The 13,344-nt window shown below is 46.0% G+C and overlaps 1 protein-coding gene across 1 annotated transcript in view; it reads left to right on the top strand.

Moving 5' to 3' along the window:
* The first annotated feature begins 5,775 nt into the window (after positions 1-5,775).
* TRAK1 (trafficking protein, kinesin binding 1) overlaps positions 5,776-13,344 on the top strand; it is a 28,779-nt gene continuing 21,210 nt past the window's right edge. The window contains exon 1 of the mRNA XM_010133237.1: positions 5,776-5,839. Coding sequence (XP_010131539.1) covers positions 5,776-5,839 — 64 coding nt within the window. The remainder of the gene's footprint in view (positions 5,840-13,344) is intronic.

The raw sequence follows: 13,344 nt of genomic DNA, 5'->3' as shown, positions 1-13,344 counted from the left end.
AAAAGTACAGCACTACTAAACTGTGGTCAGAGACGAAGTTAAGGAGAGATGTAAAGCCTGCAAGCTAAAAATAATCTGTCAAACAGAACACCACAACTGTAAATTCCTGTATGCACTAACCCTTTCTCCATACCCGGGTTGTGACTACCCCGTTCTGGCCAACACTCACTCCCTATTTCCCCCCAGCCCCACCTTACCCTTCAGTAGATGAGTCCCTGCTTCTAGAGGAGGGACTTGAGCATGCCTTGTGATTTCTGCTAGTAAATGTGATATTTGGGGTTAATTTGTGCTAGTCACACCTTTGAAACAGATTAGCATCTAACTGTTCTTTACACGCCGACAAATCTTGCTGATAAGAAAACAAGGGGTGTCCTTGCTGCCTTGTAGGTGTAGTAATCAGGTTAACAGAGGTTGTCCTCTTCCTCTTTCCAGATGTGTGCAACAGTACCAATCTTCCGGAAGTTGAAATCATCAGTCTACTGGAAGAGCAGCTGCCTCATTATAAGCTAAGAGCAGATACGATCTATGGTTATGACCACGACGACTGGCTTCATACCCCTCTCATTTCCCCTGATGTGAATATCGACTTAACAACTGAGCAGATAGAAGAGACCTTGAAGTACTTCCGTAAGTCAAAAACTCAGAGCTTGTGCTCAGGAACAAGCAACACCGCGCTAGTTTTGTGACCTCCTGAAGTATCTGTGCAGTTCTGTTGCAACCGTGGGGAGGGAGGGAACTGTTTGTGGCTGGCTGCTTTGGTCTTGAGGTTTGTGGTAGGTGGAAAACCAAGGAAACGTTTATTTACTCAAGGACAGCAGTTGTGGTCTTAATTTGTATGTGACCTCTCCATGTTAGCGAATATTGGTGAAACTGAAATACTACTTTTTGCTTGTGGTCTCTCTGGCAAGAGACTGCAATTCCTGTATCTATACAAGCTTAAACCCATTTCCATCTCTCCTTTTTTTGAACATGTTCTCTGTCACATTGCACTGTTGTCTGATGGCACCGTGTGCCAGCATTGTGGCATGACATCAAATCGTTTTTCTGCAGCGTAAGCTTCTAGGAGAGACTCGTAAAGAACCACGCTCTGAGCAGCTGGCTGAGATGGTTCATCCCTTCATTCTTCTGTTGGCGCTATTGGACGGAAAGGTACCTTCTGTGCCTGGAGGAAAAGCATACAGAGTTGTGACCTTCTTGGTTTGTCATTCTTTTGTTTGAGCCTGTAGATGCTTTTATCACGGTGAATGGATTTGTGTCTCTGGGCCCTTCCACTGTGGGTATTGACTGCAATTAGAGGAGACTTTTGTGATTCACCCTCTAGTTGCTAATTATCAAATAGTTTCTGATTAAATGAATCTTCCTTTTCTTTCCTTTTTTCCCCTTCAGAAGAGAAGCTATAGTTGTTAGACTCGTATAGTAGCAGATAGACATAGATTGTAGTAGTAGGTAGATTTAGGTAGACTCTGTGGATCTCAGAAGGGAGGAGTTACAGTGCTCGGCACAAACCTTTGCAAAGGTCAGCAGGTTCTCCTGCAGGGGACAGAGAGGTTTCCTTTTTACCATAGGAAGCGTACCACAAGGGAACGCGTGGATTTAGGAAAAGTCAGTTGGTTTTGAACAAAATGAGAAATTTTTCATTTTGCAACCCAGAAAAGATAAAGTGTAAATGCTTTTAATAAGGTCACTGTCTCAATGGGCATCTCCAGTTCCTGATTTCTTGAGGACTCTCTGGGTGTGTACGTCCGTCTTTAACAGAGCATAACGACGCATTAGACTCTCCCGTAAAGGACTCGTGGAGTACAACTGTTCTCAAAAGTCAATTCACAAAATGCCATCTGTTCCTGTATTCTGTTATTTCCTCCTTAAAATGTAAAACCAAGCATTGAACACGTACTAAAAGGTAAGCACGAGGGTGGATGGGTGAAGAGAGAGCTTTGAGGCAAAGGTAGAGCAGGGAAGTCACCGTGGTCTGGGAGGGACAGGATCCAGGAGTGGCTGAGGCATTGTGCTCCCACTCGAAGGGGCCTTGACGGGCTGGAGAGATGAGTCGGGAGCCTTGTGTAATTCGACAGAGGGAAGCGCTCAGTCCTGCGTGCAGCGAGGAGCAGCCCTGTGCACCAGCGTGTGCTGGGGTCTGACCGGCTGCAGGGCAGCCTTGCAGGGAAGGACCCGCGGAAGGGGTTTTGGTAACACCAAGTTGAACGTGAGCCAGCAATGTGCCTCTGCCGCAAAGCAGACGAGGGGCCTCCTGGCCGGTATGAGGAGGAGCGTTGCCAGCAGGTCAAAGGAGGTGATCCGATCCTTCTACTCAGCACTGGTGAGGCCGTTCCTGGAGCACTGGGCCCAGTTCTGGGCTCCCTGGTTCTGTGTTCCTGCAGTGTAATGCAAATCACATTCATTTCCTCTCCCAGGAAGCAGCAGTCAAGACTCTCAGTGGGGTTTTTTCTTCCTTGTTAGAAAACTAGGTCATAACCATGCTACTGTAATATTTTTGTCCATCCAATCAAGCGTGATGTTGAGCTTAGCAAAAACACTTGCGTAGTGAAGTTGTCTCCAGGGAAAATAAAACCACACACACCAAAAACCAGAGATTGTAGTTTTATATTATTTCCAGGTGGTAAACAGCTGACAAACTCTGTTTCTTTAAAGCTTTACTCTTCTTCATTTCTTTATGCTAGTTAGGGGTGTATTGTCTTAACTGTCCGGCTCCTGCTGTCATGGTCTCTTTTACAGTATTTAGTTATGCCCGGTGATACCTTGGTTAAACCATGCCACTGGTTTCACAGGTAGGTTGCTGAAGACCGTGTTGAACTCTCCAGTCATAATTTGGGGAAAGAGAAATAATCCTTTCATGTGGAATGATTGTTTGTCCTTAACTAATTTAATTTCACTTGTCTGATCCCATCTCACAGGAAATAATTTTGGTTTAGTGGGAGAACAGTTAGACTCTTCTCTGCACCAGAGGAGTCCGTTGTCTGTTCGGGGTGAGGTCAGCGTGCCCTCGGTGTTCAGAAGGGACCAGCCCTGCTCCATCTGTAGGAAGCACCTGTACCATTTCGAAGCCCGTTTTGACAAAGGAGAGCCAGTCAAACCTGAAGCGCCCCTTTGTCGAAATGCCACTTCAAAAGCTGCTGGTACTGCTCTGGTTCTGCTCTTTCCTGGCCAAGCAAGCCGCGGGTTCTGTGCGCGTGCTTTGTGGGCCTGGCCAGACCTCCCTGTTCCACTCGACAGCCCTTCCAGCTCCGCTTTCTAGAGCTACAATTTCTGACAGAACCGAAGGGACGCTTGCACGCCCATACCCGGATATACGGTGCTCTGTCTGCCCGGGGTTTCTGCCCTCATGCTGGGAAGATCATACTCCTATCCTGTATTTCCCAGTCTCTTCTGAAATCATTTGACCACACAAGTGATTTTCTCCACAGAAAAATAACACCTTTCTGGATTACCCCAATATGTTTCCGATCAGATCTGTAGGAAAAAATATCAATATAACAAACAAAGCCCCAAACCCCCACCTTGAACTATTTTTATCCTGCCTCATGGAAAAGAGGGGATGTGTGTGCAGGGAGCCAGTGAGAAGAAAATTCTGGTGTGCTGAAGATTTCCTTTGTTAAAAATGTCAGGAAATAAAAAGCAGAGAGTCCCTGCAGCAGTTGAAGCTGGTGGCCAGCGTTCACTCTTCATATTTAAATGCTTGTTTAATAGCGCTACCAAACTGAAACTACCTTTTGGACAAAAATAATCCGAGAGGAACAAATAGCTTATATGCAGAGCAACTGAGTTAGTGTTGCCATAGGAACCTTTATTTTTCTCTGACAGTATTTTAAGTGTAGCCTTAATTATGTTTAATAGCATGTGCAGTTCTCACCCTATGAGTTTGCAAAACCAAAATGCTGCAGGACTGAGCTGGGGCTGGAGTCCCTTGTCCCATTCCTGTGTTTCAAGACAAAAATCTAATGAGCAAAACACAGCAGGATTAGCTTTCTGAGAAGTTAAAAATAAGTATTTTGTCTAATGAAAGCAGTTTGAAGAATCTTAGTCTGTGGCAATTAAACAAAGCAAATGGGTGAAGGTCCTTGACCTACAAAGCCACAGAACAGCAGGATGGTTGAGGTTGGAAGGGAGCTCTGCAAGGCTAGTGGTCCAACCCCCCTGCTCACGCAGGGTGCTCTAAAGCAGGCTGTGCCAGGGCTTAGTCACCCTCATATTTAAAAAATAAAATTTTAAAATTTCTTATGTACAAAGGGAATCTTCTGTGTTCCAGTTTGTGCCTGTTGCCCCCTGTCCTGTCTCTGGGCGCCACTGGAAAGAGCCTGGCTCCATGCTCTGTGTGCCATCCCTTCAGGTATCGATTTATATCAATTCATACAAAATTGATGAGGTCCCCCTCGAGCCTTCTGTTCCAGGCTGAACAGTCCCAGCTCTCCCAGCGTGTTCTCACTGCAGAGATGCTCTGGTTCCTTCATCATCTTCATGGCCCTTTGCTGGTTTATCTCTCTCTTTACTGAAGAGCCCGGAACGGGACGCAGGATTCCAGGTGTGGCCTCACCAGTGCTGGGGGGAATCTTGTGTATATTGCCAAATCGGTTTCCTAAGAAAGGGGTGAGGAGTATGTGGCAGTTATGAACAAAATGGATGTTGCTCCCTTTGGTAGCTCTACCTGCGCAGTTTCCGACGTGCTTTTGGAATTGCTGTGTTTGCTGCTGATTTCATGCCATCTGCTCCTCAGAGAGATCCTCTTCTAACAGCTTAAACGCAATTTTATTGGGTGCTGCAAAAGTCAAGTCTTTCCTTTCAGTTCCAAAACACTGAACACAAACGTTAAGCTTTTCTGTGTGAAGACCTTCAGCATTTTTAGGAATGAAGTAGTGGGTTTGTCCTAACCCCTTAGTTTTGGCTGCGGTGCTTGGAAAAAAGGAAAAAGGGTCAGTGGTTCACGGAGAGGGCAAAAGCAGATTAGCTGAATTGTATTGCTGTCCTGATCCTTCCGATTCCTTCATTTTGGTTTGCCACTTCAGCAGTAACGGGATGCATAAAGGATCCTGTTCCATCAGCCCAGAGTAGTGTAACAAAGCAGCAGCGTAGTGTTATTTTCCATGGGGAAGGCAGGCTTTTATCAGACTGCAAGGAGGACAGTAGTAATGGACTAGATCTTCATTATTAATGTGCGGCATGTGCCCAGGGAATCGCGATGGCATGATGCTGCTGTTCCCCGGGCGGTCAGCAGAGCTGTATCCTCTTCCTGAGCAAGGATTTCTGTTTCCAGAATGGAGGAGTACTTCTGCTCTGCAAAGCCAGAAACAGCAAAATGCGTTTTCTTCATTTCTGCATCGGTTTCGGAGCCAGCTTGTCACCATGGCAACATGTTAGCCCGAAAGAGATGCGGAGGCTGGGGAGGGAAGGAGTGAGCTGGGAACAGCCGGGCGGTGGTGTGTCCCCCCCACGTCAGCGCATCAGCCTTTCCATAGGATCGTTCTGTTAACACCCAGCCACGGCGCCTGGGCAGAGCTGCTTTATTAGAGGAGCCACCAGGGCATCTGCTTCTCCCTTCAGCAGCCGCCTTCTGTTTTTATTTTCTATTTTTTTTTCCAAGTACACCCTCCGCACCCCCTTTTTATTCAGTTGCAGCCTCATCGAGGATGTGCAGCTCATTTCGAGCTCCCCGTGAGCCGCCTTGCGCTACGGTGCTTTGCAAAGGCAGGAAGGCATGGCTGTGTTTCACTTGACCTTAGCAGCGGAGTGAAATCTCGCCGATGTGGCTGGAGGATACTGACTATGCAGAAATTCATTGAAGCAGATTATTATGAACTGGACTGGTATTATGAAGAATGCACGGATGGTAAATATTTCTTTCTAGTCTCTTGTTGCAGAATTTGGAGCTTGTAAGGCTGGAGCATCGTTATTCAGTGGGTTTAAAAATGAAATACCTTGAAGAAGGCAACACCCTGGTGTAGCGGAGACGCCCGCATCTCTGTTACACCTCAGCATCTCTTGCGAGCGTGCTCCAGCACACTGCTGTACAGCTTCTCCTCTTCCAAGGGAGTGGCAGAGGGACATAGGCACTGTGTGAGCAATCTTTGGGCGGGGGGGAAATAATCGAGATGTGAACTCTGTGTACAGGAATTGAGCTGAATTTAAATACACTTACTATAAGATTATGGACTAGTTTGAGTTTCGCGTCTCTTTTCTGCGGTAATCCTGTAATATGTTTGTTTTTGGTGTGTTAACAGGCAGTACATGTTTTCTCTCTAGTGAGTTGCTTGTGAAGGACATTTAAAACTGTAGCTTCTTAAAAGTGAGCAGGTTGGAAAAAATCACAAACCGGCGAGCACTATCTTCTGGGCCTCTTGCCATTTTCCTGGTGTTTGCTCGGGCGATTATTTTTTTATCAGAGCACTGAATGTTTTCATCAGGCTCCTGATGGAAGGCACACAAGGAAGGATAAGGAGCAGATAAAGCCACTTTCTGCAAAGTGGAAAAAATCAGGATTCCTCATCGACAGCCCTCAGTGGTCACCTCTAAAAGAAACTGCAGCCTTTGGGAATAAGCAGTAGTTGCGTGGGGGTTTTATCCCGGTTTGACACCTTGGCTTAAACAAGGCAAGTCCAAGATCCCAGGGAAGCAGAGGAGGGACAGGAGCGAGGAGCGTAGGCCCAGGGGATGCACATGTAGCACACGAAGGTATGTCATAGCGCTTCGCTAACAGTGTCAGAGGGGACATGGAGGGTAACGGTGTCTGTGACAGAATTCAGGTGGGACTTTATGGTCTTTGGACTGGCGCGGGCCCCTGTGTGTTGCTCTGTACTGGATTTCAGAACCGAACGCAATTTCGGCAGGTGTCAAAGAGGAAAGGTGCATACTTATTGGAGAGATCCGACCGCTCTAAGTTGGATTGAATCCATTATGTAACCTTTATCCTCTAGGTTTAACCCTGGTAAATACGGTAGCATCTGATTAATCCACATGATGTAACAGGCTGAGTTGGCCTCATTTTAGAAGCTTAAGATCCAACTGTACTGTCATTAAAAGCTGTAGCTTTTAATGTTTTAATGGTTTTTCCCAGGTTAAATACAGCTAGCCATCTTCTTATTGTTCCTTTTTATGGCCCTTGGCCTGTCTGGTCAAAGTGAGATGATGAAGTGCGGCATGCCTGGATGGCTGAGCTAAGAGCTGATCCGCTCCTCCGTCCTGCCTTAAGGCGAGCGCTGCACTGGAGAAGCTGCGGGAGTCCCGTGGCACTGGAATAAGCAACAGGTGCTGGGCATTTAAATACGTGATGGGATCAGGTCCCCAGCAGCACTGGAGCGCTTGGGCTGATTCTGGGCTTCCTGAGCCCCTCCCCCAGGATAGCTCTTCCTTGAGCTGAGATCTGCCCAGAGTCAGCACGAGCTGCTCGAGTGTTTGCAAAGTCCTCCCCTAAGAAAAGGCAAGGTTTGATGTCTGACAGGGAAAACCTCTCCAGTAGGTAAGGCATAACACTGTGTGTTTTGACTTTTTTTTTTTGTTAAAATACTTCTTTTCCATGAAGGAAGGATAGTGCTGTCAGCACGGTCTCAGCCTCTCAGGTGAGTGTAGGGTTTCTTGGAACGTGATGGGGTTCAGCTGTTTCTTGCTTCACCCAGCTGAGGTGTGCCAGAAGGAGAAGGATTTGAGAGGTGCCGTGGGAGGCCAAGTCTTTGACCTTCGATACAGTCGTATTAATTTGGGTTTCAAACAGTATTTGCATTTCCTGTTGATGGGGGAAGGTATTGTAGCTGCAGTGGGAGACAAAAGGCATCTTTATGGCAGAAAATGGAGCTTTTCCAAAATCCCAGAGCAGATGGCATGTTGTGAGAGAAGCCTATCTCTTCATCTTTTTTTTTTTCCCCCTCCCATCTATTTGTCGATACCAGAGTCATTTGCCTGAGATTCTTTTTCTATTCAGTGGAGAGTGATAGGCAGCTGCAGCTCAGCTGACCTGTTTTGAGTAGCTATTTTAAGACAAGATGAAGCATAGTTAGAGGGCTTATTTCTCTCCTGCTCATGAACTCTCTAGCTGTACATCATAACTAGGAGAAAACCTTACAAGGTACTAGCCTACGGAATTGTTTTTCTGATTGAATTGTTCTTTTGATTGAATTGTTCATACGTTCTTTGTCAGAGCTCCTGGGACTCAGATTTCCACTGACAAGATGTGACTTCATTTGTTTTGCTGTTTGAAATAATTATTTTAGCAGCATATGGTTTCATGTCTTCAAAGAAAAAAACACTCTAAAATTATGCCAGGATATAAGGTTTTAATGGTGTTATTCAACTTAATAAAGGTGAACAAGTGGCTCTCACTGTTACCTCAGACTTAATGAACTTCTGTATGAACTGACATCGTCATGATGTCTTCCACTTGCAGCTGGTGGTGGTAATTATTTTTTTTTTAATGCCTAGCAAAAGCAAATGAACAAACACTCAAATTTACAGTTTGTAAATCTTAGCAAAGATTTTTCTAGGGTTGGAGCAATGAATGAATCCCTTTATGTAAGGTTTATTTTTGGGAGTAGGAAGTGGAATTAGACAATGGAATGTCACATTCTACTTGAATCACTGGTGTTGACCAACATCACAATAAATTGAAACTTGTCTAAGTAACTACTATGCTGTGCTTTTCAGATACATTTTCAAGTATTTTGAGTGACAGTTGTCACCTTACTTGGCACTGGTGACATAGATTGTGTGGGTGGAACGGGGAAGGAGCTGGGTGAGTCCTTGAGCAGGAAGGCAGCTGTTCCCAAGGCAGACGTGGAGTGTGACAGAACTGATGACGGAAGAGGAGAAGGAGAATCTTCTGTAGACTCTGATGAAGGACAACAGTATGAAAGTCTAGGTTCATCTAGGTGTGTTTTTAGAGAAACACAAATAGATTCTTTAAAAACCGTGCTCAATGCAACTTGGGTGAAAAAATAACGCAAAACCCTCCACAAACTCCCAAACAACTAACCAAACAGATCGGTGGATACCTGTCAAAACCTTTCTGATCAGCTTTGTCCCCTGCCTCTTTCTTAGGCCGATATTTTCTATCGTTTCAGTGAACACCACTTTCTAGAGAAATCCACGCTGACTTGAGATCAAAAGACTTTTGCGGTTTCCTTCGTTACTCATCGTTTCAAGCTGAACAACCCCACACTACTGCCTGCGCGTTCACTGCCTGCAACTCCGGGTGACTTTGTGTGTGTGCACTTGGCTCTCGCCGCCTCCTTTTATTGGCCGGGGGTTTTGGCAATTTCTGGTGGAGAAAATAGCCTTTTTTCCTTTTTTCCCCCCACTGATCACACTCTGTGCCCTGTCCATCGCACATGCCGAAACTTCATCTCACTGTCTTGGTCCTTCTGGCCCCCTTTATCCTGGTTTTGCTCTTCCCTGTAACTTTCAGCCCCAAGCTGTATTTTCTTCCTGCTCACACTGGAACATTCTGCTGGCGCGTTCTGTTTGCAGGTGCTGTGTTTGGAGCTTCTCTCCTCTGTTGTGTTTTCCACTCCACTGCAGTGATGAGCACCAAGCCCCCTAACTTTCACTTCAGCTGAACAATAATTAACGATGGTAACGCTTGTTCTCTGTGACCTCTCGGCCACTTTAGGAATGATTTCTTACCCTTGTCTTATTTATATTACTGTGTCCTTACACAGGGCAGACTCTGTCCTGGTTCTCTTCCTTTTCTTTTTTTTCCCCCTCTTTTTGGCTTGACTGTACATCTTCATAGAAAGCACATGTTCAATAACCAATTTATTCCTCCTCCCTGAAAAGTCTACCCCAAAACACCCACTTCTTTCATCAATGTCTTTTAAATCCGGGTGCTGCTGTTTCAGCTGCTGTTTTTAGGACTGGTTTGCTTACGGAGAATCTTTGTTCCAAATACAGCCTTGCTATTATTAGAGAATCGTGGTCAGAATTCATGTGGTTAATCATGCGTAACTCTAGATATCTTCATTGATAAGGGAAGGTTAAAATGATTTGAATGCAATGGAGTTCCTTGGAAAGAATGAGTCAGGAGATGAGGGTTGCTATTGTGCCCAGCCTCGCCCTCTGCAAACCAGCGCCTGGCTTCCTGATGGCAAAGCTGCTGAAGATGGTCTTCAGAGGACTGTGCATGTGTGGGCTCTGAGCACTGCAATTCCCTTAGCGAGCTTCCTGAGAGGAGATGAGTGTCTGAAACCACTAACTGAGAGCAGCGATTCCTGCAAATGCACCAAATTCACTTTGCAGTGGCAACCCGTAGAAATGGTTGTTCAGTCTGGTACATGCTTTAAGTCCCAGAGTCTGTTTTTACAGGAAATCCTGAAAATCTCTTCAGTCTTTCCTGATTAGGGTGTATATTTTCAGCACCATATAAAATTAAACTGGTGGTGTGGTTTTTTTTTTTCTTTTCCCCGTAGCTACTTACTGTTTGGTATGTGTTGGAAACCTGGCACTTAATGGCTAGCGAGTAAATACTCGTGCTCTAGTAAACGGGCATGATGCGGAATACCACTAGAGATGGGTGGATGGGGTGAGGGTGGCGTGCACATTCCTTCTCCACCCATTAGCAATCTGCATCCGCGTTTATCGCACACTGATATCAAAACAGGCATTGCACCACTTGCCTTTCTCGCACTTTGGAATGTCGGGTCTGTCTGTGCAGCGGCGATATTCGTTTACTCTGCTTATATTGGCAGGTGTGTTGGGCGGCAACACGCGTGTTTTCGGTGTGTCGCCCACTGCCCTGCTCTCCTTTATAACCTGCTTGGGTCGCTGCGGTTGAACACTTGTCCCCAATATTCAACCGTAGTATGTCAGCAGGGTTGGCAGGGACGGACCTTTCTGTCCCTAAGCTTTAAAAGGTGTTTCTTGCGTTCTTTTAAAGTTATGTATTGTTTTGGTTACTCTCTGAATTTCCATTCCTATCTGTTACCAAAATGTGGTAAACTGACGTTGGAGGACAAGTAGGTACTTAAGACACTTATTGCCTGATCTTAAAAAAAATTTGTTAGCCCTAAGGAATCGGAAATTAGAAGCAACCCCCCTTTACACTATTACTAAAATGACATCTTTTAATGTCGTGATATGGAGAGAAGGGACGATCCTGTCTTTTCCCCAGTGGAGCTCGAGGCTGTTCCTGTTGCCGAATATTGCCGTGAATCTTGGCAGTCAAAGGTCAGGTTGTTAGTGTGAGTAGTGAGATCTGTATTCAGAAGCGAGTGTTCTGTCCTCAGCGAGCACTGTGCGTGTTTCATCTCCTGTGGCCGGTGTTTGTATAAACGTGGTTTGTATATAAATACAAAGAGTTTGAAGCTTAAAATGGAATAATTCATCACGGTGGTAGAAAGTTAGTTCCTTCCTCTCGCTCTACCTCATACTTCCACACCACTAGAGACATGGTAATAGAGAAAGGGTTCTAACGTGACCCTGTCTGGTAGGTTCTGGTTCTGCTGGTGTGTAACGTTTGCCTGACACTGGCGCCTATTTGCCGTTCAAAGTGAGGGAGGCAACTTGGCAAACGTGAAATATCTATAGCTGCAAAAAGCCAAATTAAGAAAGTGAACCTGCCCTGTGTGTGTTTAGCAAACACGACGTGTTGGAAACCGAGAGGTCTGCGCACGAGGAGTGGTGTTGGTGTTGAACCGAGGAGGTACGAACACCCTTGGCAGTACTCTAAGGTCCCATATGGGGGCTCAGGGTATTTTGTTTTTCACAGCAGAGTAAAGGTGACTGAGGAAAACATGGTATTTGACGGCTGATGTGAGGTGTCATTTAAATACTTTGTAAAACCGTAACCTTTTTTTATGGTAAAAGCGAGGAAAAAGGCTCCCTCTCCCCAGCCTAATCCTTCCCACGGTGGTGTTAGCTCGTGGTGGATGCTGCAGGCCGACTGCGCGGTACAGGAGCCGCAGATTTCAAGACCTCTCTGTGGGAGGGGATTAGCGCGTGTACAGGCTCGGGCTGTTCCCTGCTCCTCCGAACTCTGCTGCTGCAGCGTTAGGTGACTGGAGAGGTGACTTCACTCGGCGAAGGTGCACACCCTTCACCGGGCGGGACAGTCGGAGGCTGCCAAGACACTTGTGGGAAGCTACCACTTCACTTGACGAGCAGGGGCAGAGGAGGGAGAACCTCGCTGGTGCGAGCAGTGCCAGGGAGGGGGCTTTCGGCCCAGTTGGTCTGAAATGGGCTAGTGGAGCTGTTGAGGAAAAACTGGCTACCCTCAGAGCTGCTCTAAGGAACGACATAAATCTTATAGTAATTATTAGGCAGATGGTCTCTTCCCTCCTCCACCCCATCTGCACAACACAAAGCTGGTGCGATAAGGACAAATACTCAGTCACCCAGGAGCTCTCCGGCTGAGCATGTGAGTGAGGAAAGATGGTATCCTGCCCTGCGGAGACCTCGCTTCGCTCTCCCCCCAAGCACAGCCTCCGAGGGAATGACTCCCCGTCTCCTGTGAGACGAAGGCATCCCGTCCTGTCTGTCTGGGATAACTTGGGCAATGTCAGTAAACGAAGAGGAAAGCTTTGAATATGACTGTGAGACGGAAAATACGAGAGAACGCAGGTTTGACAGGCAGAGCCTGGATATCTTGGAAGAAGGTACTTTTCACCTTTGGTTTTAAACTTGTGCGGTAGCAGCACATGACAACATGAGTGATTTGAGTGGTGTTCATGGATTTAAATCTACTAAATCTTATGTTTTCTTTACTGTGTAGCCAGTACTTTTGGATGAAATACTAAGGAAATACGTGAGTAGGCTGAATCTTAATTTATGTACACTTCTTTAAAGAAGAAATACATGACCCACAGGTGTAGGCTATGCAATACCGGTTTTGTAAAGGTTTTGGGGAATTATCTTTCTTTGGAATTGTAGTGCATTTTTTATAGATGCCTCTTCCGTGGGTGCGTGACGAAACTGTGTGCGTTAGGTTGTCATTCCCAACAGGAGCTTCTGAAAATGAGTAGGAGAACAGGGCAACAATTTTCTGCTTATCCATGAACTTGAAAGCGCGTAGACAGAAATAACACAAGCTTTGAGTCTTGTGACTTAACCTTTCAACAAAACAGCCCCAAACTCTTGCCGTCCTTTGTGGAACGGTGGACATCTGCAGTGTCGCAGGCAACTGGCCCGTTAGGAGGGAATGGGAATGTATGTGAATTTTTCAGTGCTTCGGGTACCAAAAGCTAAAAGCACAATTTAAGCTATTTCACGTGCTGTAAAATTTGCTCTAAAATAGCCGTTTTATGGTAAAGAACTGGTCCTTTAAATGCGCTGTCCTAAAGCTGGATGCTCTGAAAGATTCTTAGCCCAGAGGATGAGACCTGCTGTGCATTCACCCCCTTACTCACCTCTTGG

This window comes from Buceros rhinoceros, unplaced genomic scaffold (assembly GCF_000710305.1).
Source record: "Buceros rhinoceros silvestris isolate BGI_N320 unplaced genomic scaffold, ASM71030v1 scaffold5413, whole genome shotgun sequence".
In the NCBI taxonomy this organism is placed as follows: Eukaryota; Metazoa; Chordata; class Aves; order Bucerotiformes; family Bucerotidae; genus Buceros; species Buceros rhinoceros.
The sequence above is the reverse complement of the archived record's forward strand: the minus strand, read 5'-3'. Positions and strand labels throughout refer to the sequence as shown.